Here is a 14,592-nt window from a genome sequence, read left to right as displayed (position 1 = left end):
GGTTTTCTATAGGCCTCCGAAAAGTTCCAGAGATGTAGAGGAGAGGATTGCAAAGATGATTCTGGATAGGAGCGAAAGCAACAGGGTAGTTGTTATGGGGGACTTTAACTTTCCAAATATTGACTGGAAACGCTCTAGTTAGAGTACTTTAGATGGGTCTGTTTTTGTCCAATGTGTGCAGGAGGGTTTCCTGACACAGTATGTAGATAGGCCAACGAGAGGCGAGGCCATATTTGATTTGGTACTGGGTAATGAACCAGGACAGGTGTTAGATTTGGAGGTAGGTGAGCACTTTGGTGATAGTGACCACAATTCGATTACGTTTACTTTAGTGATGGAAAGGGATAGGTATATACCGCAGGGCGAGAGTTATATCTGGGGGAAAGGCAATTATGATGCGATGAGGCAAGACTTAGGATACATCGGATGGAGAGGAAAACTGCAGGGGATGGGCACAATGGAAATGTGGAGCTTGTTCAAGGAACAGCTACTGCGTGTCCTTGATAAGTATGTACCTGTCAGGCAGGGAGGAAGTGGTCGAGCAAGGGAACCGTGGTTTACTAAAGCAGTCGAAACACTTGTCAAGAGGAAGAAGGAGGCTTATGTAAAGATGAGACATGAAGGTTCAGTTAGGGCATTCGAGAGTTACAAGTTAGCTAGGAAGGACCCAAGGAGAGAGCTAAGATGAGCCACGAGGGGACATGAGAAGTCTTTGGCAGGTAGGATCAAGGATAACCCTAAAGCTTTCTATAGATATGTCAGGAATAAACGAATGACTAGGGCAAGAGTAGAGCCAGTCAAGGACAGTAGTGGGAAGTTGTGCTTGGAGTCCGAGGAGATAGGAGAGGTGCTAAATGAATATTTTTCGTCAGTATTCACACAGGAAAAAGACAATGTTGTCGAGGAGAATACTGAGATTCAGGCTACTAGACTAGAAGGGCTTGAGGTTCATAAGGAGGTGGTGTTGGCAATTCTGGAAAGTGTGAAAATAGACAAGTCCCCTGGGCTGGAAGGGATTTATCCTAGGATTCTCTGGGAAGCTAGGGAGGAGATTGCTGAGCCTTTGGCTTTGATCTTTAAGTCAACTGTGTCTACAGGAATAGTGCCAGTAGACTGGAGGATAGCAAATGTTGTCCCCTTGTTCAAGAAGGGGAGTGGAGACAACCCCGGTAACTATAGACCAGTGAGCCTTACTTCTGTTGTGGGCAAAATCTTGGAAAGGTTTATAAGAGATAGGGTGTATAATCATCTGGAAAGGAATAATTTGATTAGAGATAGTCAACACGGTTTTGCGAAGGGTAGGTCGTGCCTCACAAACCTTATTGAGTTCTTTGAGAAGGTGACCAAACAGGTGGATGAGGGTAAAGCAGTTGATGTGGTGTATATGGATTTCAGTAAAGCGCTTGATAAGGTTTCCCACAGTAGGCTACTGCAGAAAATATGGAGGCATGGGATTCAGGGTGATTTAACAGTTTGGATCAGAAATTGGCCAGCTGGAAGAAGACAAAGGGTGGTGGTTGATGGGAAATGTTCAGACTGGAGTCCAGTTACTAGTGGTGTACCACAAAGATCTGTTTTGGGGCCACTGCTATGTGTCATTTTTATAAATGACCTGGAGGAGGGCGTAGAAGGATGGGTGAGTAAATTTGCAGATGACACGAAAGTCGGTGGAGTTGTGGACAGTGCGGAAGGATGTTACAAGTTACAGAGGGACATAGATAAGCTGCAGCGCTGGGCTGAGAGGTGGCAAATGGAGTTTAATGCAGAAAAGTGTGAGGTGATTCATTTTGGAAGGAATAACAGGAAGACTGAGTACTGGGCTAATGGTAAGATTCTTGGCAGTGTGGATGAGCAGAGAGATCCCGGTGTCCATGTACATAGGTCCCTGAAAGTTGCCACCCAGGTTGAGAGGGTTGTTAAGAAGGCGTACGGTGTGTTAGCTTCTATTGGTAGAGGGATTGAGTTTAGGAGCCATGAGCAGCTGTACAAAACTCTGTTGCGGCCGCATTTGGAGTATTGCGTGCAATTCTGGTCGCCGCATTATAGGAAGGATGTGGAAGCATTGGAAAGGGTGCAGAGGAGATTTACCAGAATGTTGCCTGGTATGGGGGAAAGGTCTTAGGAGGAAAGGCTGAGGGACTTGAGGCTGTTTGCGTTAGAGAGAAGGTTGAGAGGTGACTTAATTGAGGCATACAAGATGATCAGAGGATTGGAAAGGGTGGACAGTGAGAGCCTTTTTCCTCGGATGGTGATGTCTAGCACGAGGGGACATAGCTTTAAATTGAGGGGAGATAGATATAAGACCGATGTCAGGGGTAGGTTCTTTACTCAGAGAGTAGTACGGGGGTGGAATGCCCTGCCTGCAACCGTGGACTCGCCAACACTAAGGGCATTCAAATGGTCATTGGATAGACATATGGACGATAAGGAAATAGTGTAGATGGGCTTTAGATTGGTTTCACAGGTCGGCGCAACATCGAGGGCCGAAGGACCTGTACTGCGCTGTAATGTTCTTTTTTCTATGATCACTTTTCAAACGCTTGTTATTAAAATGAACTGGTCACCACATTGAATGAGCAAAGAGACAAGCTAATATCAGGAATTTCTGTATCGCCCGCCAAATTCCTGATGTTAGTCATTTAGCAGGTACGAATTCACTAGATTTTCAGATCTGATGCACCTTCATTCCTGTTGACATAACTAATAATGAAAGCTTTTCATTGGGAATGGTGATTGAGAAATGAAATATAGTACATCTAAAAATGTATTCATTTCAGTTTTCCAGAATTGATAAAGGAAATAGTGGGAGGGGGGAAACGGAATCACTCTCACAATATTCCTAATTAATCTACTTTGCATGATTCATGAAATAAAGTATTGTTTCTGCTTGTAAGGAGCATTAAATTGCCTGTATGGTAGGATACTCATGGCCTACCATACTGAATCTAAAGCCTGGAGGACAGCAACTCTACTGATGCTCACAACAATTCAGTCAGTGAGTCATGATTCCACACAAAGCACGGTAAGGAACCTTCCAGGTCCCTTAATGTATGTGTGCACTCCTAGAACCTAAGACATAGCATGGATGTTGGGAGCTATTGCCTTGGACTCAAACACAGTGGGCTGCCAATGAATTGTACATAAACTAAGTGGAAAGGGAAGAACATTACATCAAAGGATAACTCATCCAAAAGTACAGGCTGTAGATCTTTTAAACAAATTAGCCCGTTTGACTGGAGTACCTGTCAGGATTCCTTGACTTGCAAGTAACATGATTCCAGTCAGACCAATGCTAAAGATAAGGTTCTGACCAAAGTTTAGCGCTGCAAGACTTGTGGCAGTCTTCAAAGACGCAGCTTCATAAGTCTTCAAGTACCCGTCATATCTCTCTGCCTCATACTTCTCATTGTTGAAATACTGCAAGAGAAAGTTAAACCATGGTACACTTGTTAATTTATAACTAGTCTCACAAAATAAAAACTTGCTTAAGCTTAGAGCAAACAAGAAACATATTTAAAAGCACAACTATATGAAAAGCTTTCATCAAAATGAAATGCCTCTTCCCAATATCATACACTCAAATTATTCCCACCTTTCTTCAAATTTATGCTTTGTTCTTTTCCTGAAGGCTCCTTTCCAGATTGTGGATGTCAGAAAGTCTTGGTTAGCTTTCCAAATTTTTCATACGTATATTGACTACGGGGCTAATTAACTACCATGGCATCAAGGCCAAAACTAATTTTGTCATCCAATGCCCATCTTTAGAGTTCATTGCATAATATTCATCAATAGGAACCCTGTTTGATTTTCTCCTCAACATGGGTGCATATAATCCAATTATTCTCTTCCTGCCAGAGCTCTGGATGTGATCCATTTAAAACAGTCGAGGGATCAAGCTTCTTAAATCAAGAGTAAAATGCTCTCAACTGGAAGTGTCAAATAAAACAGATACCTTCAGACCTGAGTTTTCCCAGCATTTTCCGCTTTTATTTCTAGGTATTCCCTAGTTTGTCATTAACTTAACCAGTTAAACCTCTAAGGAACTCCCTTTATTCTTTTGTGCCATAACTATGTGCTCGCTGCAATTTAGACAGACAGCTTAGTCTCATGCCTCAGTTCATTTGTAAGCGATTCCCAAGGTGGTGCAGAACATTGTTGGCTTAGCTACCCTGCATCGGATGGAGCTGAGGCAGCAGTGCTAATCAATGCGCCACCGGGCCGCCCACATTCTATGGAATCTATGACGGAGAGCAATTTGTGTAATGGTGTAGAACTCCTGCTATAGTTCTACTGGTGAGCCTTCTTCAGAGAGTGTTCAGCTGCCTAAGTCACAGATTTCTGCCAATGCTTCACCACTATTTGCCAAAGATAGATTGCAGCAAGGCCAGTATTTCATCTATCAGTCTGGCAACAATTTAAACACTAATAAGAGGTACCAAATTCACCCCCTGTATAATAGTTCTTGCACCCGAAACAGTCCCTGAATCTGGAGATACTGCAACAAGTGCATTTACCAACATTATTTAATATCTATTTTTGGACATTCTAACAATCAAAATTTGAAATACACTGCTGCCTCACAGCGCCAGGGACCCGGGTTCAATTCTGGCCTTGGGTGACTGTATTGTGTGGAGTTTGCACATTCTCCCCGTGTCTGCGCGGGTTTGCTCTGGGTGTTCAGGTTTCCTCCGACTGTCAAAAAATGTGCAAGTTCGGTGGGGTTACGGTGCTCTTTCAGAGGATCGATGCAGACCCAATGGACTGAATGGCCTCAATCTGTATTGTAGGGATTCTATGATAATCGAAATAGCTCAGCATTCATAAGGAAATCAAATGAAATGCAAACTTAATTCATACAGTTTCACTAATGCTAGAGGAAATGCTTACGCAGAGGTGTTAATTATTTTACAACACTTCTACATTGCTGAGAACTGTAACAAGAGGAGGGTAAGAACAGAGTACAACAATCTAAATTGTATAATCTTAAAGCTGGATTTTGTTTTTGATACAGCACCGTTCGGAATCCTAAAAACACATTCAGCACATCTTACCTTCACAGTCTCATAATTCAGCAGTGAGTCTATTGCAGCATTGCCAGCATCATTGTCAGCCTTATTCATTTCGATTCGGAATCGAGTCCTACAAATGAGAAATTAATATTGCAAAGTCACCACACAGACACTGGTGGGCATGAAAAAAACTGTGAAATCAACAAATTTAATATTGCTACAATACCTCCACTGTGTGATGCCAATAGTAAAAGCCGCATATGCAGATAAAGTCCCCAGAGTTATTAATGCATATTGTCCACCACATTTATAATACTGCAAAATAGAAATTTAAAAAGTGAAACATTGCCAGCTCAGAATATAGTATTTCCTATTGTCATATCCTGCAAGTAACTTAAAACAACTTCGGGCAAATGCAGATTTTTGCATATGATCTTGAATTATGTACTCCAACATCAAGGCTGGTTTGAACCACTGTGTTTATGAATAAACTTTTACTAGACACAAAACCCTGATTATTGTATTTTGGTGCTAATAGTGGAGAAAGGCAGTAAGACCTAGTTTTATTTTGAGAAAAAAAATCTTCATTCAATCCATTGGTCATAAAGTGTTTTGGTACCGCCAAAGCATGTGACGAGGTGCTTTATAAATGCAAGGTCTTTCTTTCATTCAAGACAATTAATACAAATGGGAATGGACTGCACAATGGTTCGAAGACAGTGTACATATAGACCAAAATTTAGTTTCATGCTACAGAGTGGCTAACATCATAGAACGAGTGGAAGAATTGTTATAACACAGAAGGAGGCCATTCAGTTTATTGCGCCTGTGCCAGCTCCGTGCAAGAGCAACTCCATTAGTCCCGCTGCCCTGCCCTTTTTTAAAATCACAATTGAATCATGAAGATATGCTGACCAACCTCGGAAGTTTTGAATTACCGCAATACTAATCTTACCCGTCAATTTCATCTGCCTTTTCGAAATAGAGAACTTTACTGCCGCCCAATGGTTTAGTTGGGTAGCAGAGTGGCTTATAGTCACCGATTAGTGACACAAGTTCGTGATGGAAGTCACTTAAGACGATGCAATGTATTTTGTATTAAACATTTTTTTTAAAAAAGCAGCCTTCCACACCACAAAAGTAATCACATTCAAGTTTCTTCAATCACCGACTAAATTTCCCAGCACGTGTCAACAGGAATGGGCAATAGTTGAGGGCACTGGCGTCCTGTGGATTGGGAGAGTGAAGAGTCAAGCCTGCAATTCCCTATGTGCTGAATTTCCAACTTGAATGTCCAAGCAAGGATGTCATCCAAGACCACCTGCTCAATTCAACTGGCAGCTAACAACAGCCACACCACTCTGGAGTTATCCGTTACATTCCTCCCCTCACTTTTCTCTGACAGTAAACTTGTATTTCTAAAGCTGATTTCAAGAAGCTCTGTTCGCTCATTTATGCCCAACATCTTTGTCATTCTGAATAACTCATTCCAAGACTAGAAGTTTGCACTTATACCAGGAACAATTGACCCAATTTTTTTCAAGCATTCTTGAGGTCGTGCAAATAAATAGTTTGCATTTTAGATATGAAATCGCGCTCGAATTTCGAGACAATTGTTCTCTCCATGGCTACCTTTATCGTCCTCTATTTTAAAGCAAAACTGGTCTTGTCAATTTCAGCTAAGTTTTTCTTGCATTCGTTAAAAAAATCCACATTCTCCTCTACTTCCCCTTGCAGTATAACTGCATTGATAACTATTGAAATTAAGAATAATCACAATCTATTTTAATTCATTCCCGGCTAGGACCTCAAGCCTACAACATTCCTTGCCTCACTCAATTTTTCCTTCCTCCTTCACAACCTTCGGGTTTCCAAAAACTCAACGTCATTTACCTAGTCACTTTTCAACATTGGCAGCACCTGCCTCTGAACCGTGGCTCTTTCATTTTTCTTTCCTTGATCAAAAATATGACACAATATTGGCAGACGGACCAGGGGATTTCCTGCTCACCTCTTGTTAGCTGGTAGTACACAATGGCTGAAGACACAAAGGGAGCAAAGAAAATTAACAAAATATTTTCTCATCTTCCCCACCCAAGAAACGGTTTCTGTAATTCAGCTGTACGTTAACGGTGGAATATTCCTTGGACTGTTTCATCTACCAAATCAAGCTCAAACAACTGTGTTACTTACCAAGATACTACTGACAAGCAGTACTTCAAAGACGGTGGGACCTAGATTAAACACCAAGGCACTCAGCACAAAACTGATACCTCTGGTTCCTCGGTCTATGGCTTTTGAGAGTGCACCAGTCTGCCTGCTGAGATGGAAACTCAAATCTAAATTGTGCAGGTGCAGGAAGACGTTTTTGGCTATTCGCCTGATAGAACTTTGAGCTACTTTGCCAAAAACAGCATTCCGGAGTTCATTGAAGGCTGCCGCACAAACTCTCGAAACACCATCTGCAAAGATTTTAGAAGATTTGAATTGACTTTTCGAAACATATTTCATCACTTCAAGGTTACTTCCTGCATGAATAAATGTTCAATTTTATCAAATTACAATACTGAACAAGTTAATGATTGTGGTCTTTGTTACACATACATGGCAGGAGCAAAAATACAGACCATTATTTTACTGACGGTTCAGCAAGATGACCCAGTGAATGCTGAGCCACACGTGCTAAAAGGAACCCAAAATTCATTAACCTTTGACTTAGCTGATCTGAGTGGGGCCATGAGGAGCACATTACAAATTGGAACCTCTTTCTGCTCTGCCAAGTAAGTCCAACAACAACCACACTGATGTTGATCAAGGAAATGAAAAATGAAAATCACTTATTGTCACAAGTAGGCTTCAAATGAAGTTACTGTGAAAAGCCCCTAGTCGCCACATTCCGGCGCCTGTTCGGGGAGGCTGTTACAGGAATTGTACCGTGCTGCTGGCCTGTCTTGGTCTGCTTTCAAAGCCAGCGATTTAGCCCTGTGCTAAACAGCCCCTGTATCATAACTTTGTTACGATACATCCTTTTATTGGAATAGACTGCCAACATTCACCATTAAAATTCATATGTTACTAATGGCTACTTGGATAAGATACTGGATGACAACTTGCAGGCGAGTAACTGGAATTCAGCTAAAGGTCAAACCCCTCGAGGGAAGAAAAATCAGAGAGAAAAAAAATGACAAAACGAAGGTATAATTGACACAAGAGACATTTGCTCAAGATCTTTGCTGACTCTAGGTGAAAATTTGATCCAGCGTTACAGCAAAGTGAAACAATCAGAATGGCCATTATTTGTGCTGTACATTCCGCGTCTGTTATGCTGTTCTAGCCTCGTGACAATTGCTGCAAATGCATTCTGCCTAGCCCAATCCTTCTTGTATTGCCCAGTTTTCAATCCAATTATGTCTGCAGGGCTAGTGGGAAAAGAGCGGAGTGGGTAAATTGGATAGCTCTAGCAAAAGGCCAGCATAAGCACGATGGGTTGAATAACCTCCTATGCTACATGATTCTCTGAAACCATTACGACTTCTACTGCAACAGCTAAACAAACTAGGCAATGAGTCATCATAAAGTGGACTGAAGGTCCCACCCTATTTATTTGTTTGAGTGTACACATTTTAAACTGCAAACCTATTACCCTTTCAGACTTAGTTTCCTGCCACATTATGCCTTGCGTTCTTCTTTTGCAACAGCAAAATGATTTACATGTATTTTGATATAATCTGTAAACGCAAATCACTACATCAAGATCCTCATGTACATAATATAAATTTATGCAAAGTGGAAAAAAAATCTCTGCAATTCTCTTGCCAGAAACATTTGCTACTCATTGCAACCTGCACTGCAAGAAAGTCAACATCTGTCAAGCAAATTAAAATATTTTACTTACAGCCAATAAGGACAGTTGTTGCCATGGTGATGACTGTACTAGTTGCATCATTCAGGTTCAAAACACTACCTGACATTTGGTTGAGTTCATCTACTGCATATTTAAACATGAAGGGAACCATTATATTCATGAGCTGCGAAGACACAAGAACAAACATTACAAAAGGTTGAACACTATACCTAGTGAATAATTTGACTGATTTACAGCTTCCTGAATAAAGGTCCTGGAGGCACTTTGAAATGTCAAGTCCTTAGTGCTGTAGAAAGTTGGCAGTAAAGATTTAATTCACTGTAACATCTAATAGCTGGCAGCTGATGCTAGTATTATCATTGCTTCACTGTATTTACATGCCTGCTTTTAACAACAAAGAAGCCGATAGCTGTAGCTTCTTTAATATGTATTAAAGTACACAGTTGCACCTCGGTTGTCCTATTTTAAAACAAAGAATACAATCATAAAAATATAATGTAGGTCTTTAGAATTATACATTTAAAAAATAGAAAATCTCACTCCTGATCAAACCAATATTGCAGCTTGATGCAAAAACGGTGTTTTTTTAAATCAGGGCAAAAATTGTAACCCTCACCATCCCTACAGGTGGCAGACCCCTGCTAATGCCATTCCTTATCGTGTCACCAACAGATACCCAAGGGCAGTGTTAGGCTGATCTGAGCCCACTGCCCTAACTTCTTTCAGTTTCCCTCCAAGATTCAGAAATCACAAATTACTCAGAACAAATGGTCTCCTTCTGTGCTGGAATCATTCTATACTATTAGACCAGAAAGAGACAAGAATGAAATAAGAGAAATTCTGAATGTTAGTGTTCCTCTGTTAACTTCAAAACAGAAACTCAGAAAATGGCAGGTGTGGGTTTTTGACTTTTTTAAAAACGTGCAGATATTTATGAATTTTCTAATGGTGCCAGGACCAATTAAACTTTGGGAGGGCTATGGAGGAAAGAAAATAACTCCATGTAATCACATGCTGCAGACGTACTCAGTGATAGGAATTGCCTAGTAAGCCACAGGCACAGATGTCGGACTCATTTTCTTGCTATGTTCCCACCCATTTTTGCTGATACGATATGAACAAAGCAAGCATAATGTCTCATTTGAAAATGTGATGATGAAAACGTCGAGAGCTCTGATACCGGAGGTGGTGGTGTCCATGGATGCGGAGAAAGCATTTGATCTGGTGGAGTGGCTGTACTTGTTCGAGGTTTTGGGTCGCATGGGTGCGGTTGCTGTATGTGGCGCCAAGAGCGAGGGTGAGGACGAATGATATGAGCTCCTGAAGCTTTGACTTACACAGGGGTACGTTGTAGGGGTGCCCACTGTCGCCGCTGCTGTTTGCACTGGCCACAGAGCCATTGGCGATGGCTCTCAGGGGGTCAGCAGAGTGGCAGGGGATAATATGGGGACAGAGGGAGCATCGGGTGTCGCTCAATGCCGATGACCTCTTGCTGTATGTTTCGGATCTGGTGGAGAGTATGGGAAGGATTATGGGCCTGTCGGGGAGGTTTGGAGGGTTCTCGGGATAAAGCTGAATGTAGGGAAAAGCGAGGTATTCCCGGTGAATGAGCTGGCACAGCGGGCTAATTTAGGGGGGATAGGTTTCGGTACTTGGGGATTCAGGAGCGAGGGAATGGATGGGGCTCCAAAAGTGGAACTTAACGAAGCTGGTGGAGGCCAGGGAGGATCTTAAGAGGTGGGATACACTGCACTTAACATTGGCGGGGTGGGTCCAAGTGGTGAAAATGAATATTCTGCCGAGGTTCTGGTTTATCTTTCAGGCTCTCCCGATCTTTATACCAAAGGCCTTTTTTCGGAAAGTGGACACAATCATCTCTGACTTTGTATGGGCGGGGAAGGTGCCGAGGGTGGGGAGGACCCTGCTACAGAGGCAGAGGTAGCAGGGGGGGTTGGCGTTGCCAAACTTGCTTCATTATTATTGGGCGGCGAATGTGGACAAGGTGCGGCGGTGGTGGGAAGGAGAAGGGATAGAGTGGGTTAGGATGGAGGAGGAATCTTGTAAGGGGTCTAGTTTGAGGGCTGTGGTGACAGCAGCATTGCCAATGGCTCGGAGTAGGTATTCAGGGAGCCCAGTGGTGCAGTCCACGGTGAAGATATGGAATCAGCTGAGGAGGCATTTTAGGGTGGAAGGGATGTTGGTGCTAACGCCGCTGTGCGAGAATCATGGGTTTGAGCCAGGGGGGATGGACAGTGTATACAGGAGGTGGAGGGACGTAGGGTTGGTCAAGGTGAGGGATTTGTATTTGGAGGAAGGATTTGCCAGTCTAGAGGAGCTAAGGGAGAGGGTAGAGCTGCCGAGGCGTAGTGAGTTCAGGTATCTACAGGTTAGGGACTTTGCACGAAAGGTCTGGAAGGGGTTCCCTAGATTGCCAGGATACACCCTGCTGGAGCGACTGCTGCTTCTGGATGTGGAAGGGGAGGGAAGAATTGGGGATATATATATATATATATATATATATATATATATATATATAAATAATTGGCTGGGGGAGCAGGGGGGCGATCGGGTGGTGAAGATCAAGGAGAAATGGGAAGCGGAGTTGGGAATGGAAATCAATTGGGGAGTATGGAGTAAGGCACTGCGAAGGGTAAACGGGACCGCCTCTTCTGCAAGGATGAGCCTGATACAGTTTAAGGTGGTGCACAGGGTGCATATGACCCGGGCGAGAATGAGTGGGTTCTTTCAGGGGGTAGCAGATGAGTGTGAGAGGTGTGGGCAGGGGCCAGCGAATCATGCGCACATGTTTTGGGGTTGTGAAAAATTGGGAAGATTCTGGGCGGGAGTGTTCACGGTCTTAGCCAGGATAGTGGAGGAGGGAGTGGACCCGGACCCTTTGGTGGCGATATTTGGGGTTTCAGAGAAGCCGGAGCTCATGGAGAGGAGGAAGGCCGATGTCTTGGCCTTCGCCTCTCTGATTGCACGGCGACAAATTTTGCTAGAGTGGCGGTCGGCATGATTGGGTGACCTGTATGACTTCCTGCGGTTAGAGAAGATAAAGTATGAGTTAAGGGGCTCAGCAGGGGAGTTTGAGAAAAGGTGGGAGATGTTTGTGACCGTGTTTGAGGAGCTGTTCATGTTGACACATTCCACATCAAAGTCACACTTGTTAATTGCATTACTGAGTCGATGGTAGCCATGATGTGGAGATGCCGGCGTTGGACTGAGGTGAACACAGTAAGAAGTCTTACATCAGGTTAAAGTCCAACAGGTTTGTTTTGATGTCACTACCTTTCGGAGCGCTGCTCCTTCCTCAGTTTTCATTCACCTGAGGAAGGAGCAGCGCTCCGAAAGCTAGTGACATCGAAACAAACCTGTTGGACTTTAACCTGGTGTTGTAAGACTTCTTACTGTGCATTACTGAGTGGCAACGTTACTCAAAATCCCTTCCTGCTCAGCTGTATTTGTTGATAACCTGGGCTTTTAGATTCTCTCATTATTCTCAGGAACAACAGTAGAGAAAGCGGCAAAAGATGCCACAAATAGAGAAGAGAAACAATATGTTTATGGGGAAGTATATTCATATTTATAAACAGTTGCTGTGTATATACACATAACATTTTTCTTGCCCGTGCTAATTTACTTTATTTTACAGTGGTTTGTTTTGTCCTTCATTTAATTAGCTCGGTGTACATTTTGGTGCCCTCGGGATCGGTCTATGATTTCTCTTGCGCCCCCCCCCCCCTCCCTCCCACATTGGGGTTCTCTTGTGGTTTCCCCACCTTCCATCCACCCACCCCCATCTAGCTTTCTTTTTCCCCCTCAGCTTACTCTCCGTTGCTGGCCTCGAACAGGTTTTGGAACAGGCTGACGAACTGCCCCCAAGTATCCAGGAAGCCTTCCCCCGACCCTCGGATGGCGTACTTAATCTTCTCCAGGTGGAGAAATTCCAAGAGGTCAGCGAGCCAGTCTGCAGCTTCGGGTGGTGCTGCCCATCGCCAGACGAGCAGGAATCTCCGGCATGCGATTAGGGAAGCGAAAGCAAGGGTGTTAGCCCCCTTCCCCATGTGTAGCTCTGGCTGCTCCGATACCCCGAAGATTGCCACTATTGGGCTTGGCTTCACCCTCACCCCCACAACCTTGGACATTGCCTCGGAGAAGGCTGTCCAGAACCCAGCAAGCTTGGGGCAAGCCCAAAACATGAGTGTGTGGTTGGCCGGGCCCCTCTGGCACCGCTCACGTTTGTCCTCCACCTCCGGGAAGAACCTTCTCATTCGGGTTCTGGTCAGGTGCGCTCTGTGCACCACTTTGAGCTGCATTAAGCTTAGCCTTGCGCAGGAGGAGGTGGAGTTAGCCCTGCTCAGTGCTTCGCTCCAGAGTCCCCACGCAACCTCTGTCCCCAGTTCGTCCTCCCATTTTTGTCTGGTCTTGTCCAGTGGTGTTCGAGCTCTGTCCAGTAGCTGTCCGTATATTTTCCCACATAGCCCCCCCCCCCCCTTCTCGCTGCTTTTGCCTATCAGATCCTCTAGTAGTGTGTTTTCTGGGGCCCTGGGGTACCCTACTGTCTCTTTGCAGAGGAAGTGTTTTATTTGAAGGTGTCTCATTTCCTGTCCTTTTGCTCGTTTCCACTTTCTCGTCAGTTCGTCCAGTGTCGCCAGTCTGCGACCTACGTAGAAGTCGCCGACCGTCAGTGTGCCCCCGTCCCGCCTCCATCTTTTAAAGGTGGTATCTAGCATGGCTGAGGGGAAAACTGTGATTGCCGCATTTGGGGGCCATGGATGGCATTTTGGTTATCCCGAAGTGCTGTCTCAACTGGGTCCACGTTTTCAGCGTGGCCACTACCACTGGGCTTGTTGTGCATCTTGTTGAGGAGGACGGGAGTGCTGGGTCCGGAGGGTCGTTCCTTTAAAGGATGCCTCCTCCATTTGTACACAATCTGTGTCGGGTTCTTTTCCCCATCCCCTCACTCTTTCTGCCGTTGCTGCCCAGTGGTATAGTATTGTAGGTTCGGTAAAGCCAAGCCCCCTTTGACTTTTCCTCTTTGCAGTGTCGGTTTGGGAATTCTCAGGTTCTTACCCCCCTACGCAAACGCCACGAGTAGACTGTCTATGTTTTGGAAAAAGGCCTTGGGGATGAAGATCGGGATGGATCCAAACAGGAAGAGGAACGTTGGCAGTACTTTCATCTTGATCGCACTGGGTCTGTATGATCCACATTCTGTCAGGTCTTTATCTTTTTTGGGTATCAATGAGATTATGGCTTGCGCTAGCGTGGGGGTAGGGTGCCCCCTGCTAGTGAGTTCGCGAACATGTCCCTTAGGTGTGGGGCCAGGATTGGTGCAAATTTTTTGTAGAAGTCCGCCGGGAACCCGTTGGGTCCCGGTGCCTTCCCTGCCTGCATGGAGCTGATGCTCTCCATGATTTCTCCCAGGTCTATTGGTGCTTCCAACTCCCCCGGTCTGTCCTCCCCCACCACTGGTAGTTCCAGTCTGTCTAGGAACTGTTTCATTCCCGCATCCCCGTTGGGGGGCTCGGAGGTGTACAGTCCCCGGTAGAAGGTCTCAAATGCCTGATTGACCTTCTTTGGCTGTTACCAATCTGCCTCTGCTATCTTTAACCTGCACTAATTCTCTCGTGGCTGCCTGCTTTCTCAGCTGGTGAGCCAATAGGTGGCCAGCCTCATCTCCGTGTTCGTATAAGGTCCCCCGTGTCTGGCGGA

At 44.6% G+C, this 14,592-nt stretch overlaps 1 protein-coding gene across 2 annotated transcripts in view; it reads right to left on the bottom strand.

Annotated features, from left to right (window-relative positions):
• abcb7 (ATP-binding cassette, sub-family B (MDR/TAP), member 7) overlaps window positions 1-14,592 on the bottom strand; it is a 101,358-nt gene that overhangs the window by 52,472 nt on the left and 34,294 nt on the right. For both annotated transcript variants that reach the window (XM_072505750.1, XM_072505751.1), the window contains exons 5-9: window positions 8,905-9,037; window positions 7,203-7,471; window positions 5,236-5,324; window positions 5,052-5,139; window positions 3,243-3,417 (exon numbers count right to left, since the gene is read on the bottom strand). In XM_072505750.1, coding sequence (XP_072361851.1) covers window positions 3,243-3,417; window positions 5,052-5,139; window positions 5,236-5,324; window positions 7,203-7,471; window positions 8,905-9,037 — 754 coding nt within the window. The remainder of the gene's footprint in view (window positions 1-3,242; window positions 3,418-5,051; window positions 5,140-5,235; window positions 5,325-7,202; window positions 7,472-8,904; window positions 9,038-14,592) is intronic.

Source organism: Scyliorhinus torazame, chromosome 5 (genome assembly GCF_047496885.1).
Source record: "Scyliorhinus torazame isolate Kashiwa2021f chromosome 5, sScyTor2.1, whole genome shotgun sequence".
Lineage (NCBI taxonomy): Eukaryota > Metazoa > Chordata > Chondrichthyes > Carcharhiniformes > Scyliorhinidae > Scyliorhinus > Scyliorhinus torazame.
Note: the sequence above shows the minus strand (reverse complement) of the source record. Positions and strands in the feature narration are given on the sequence as shown.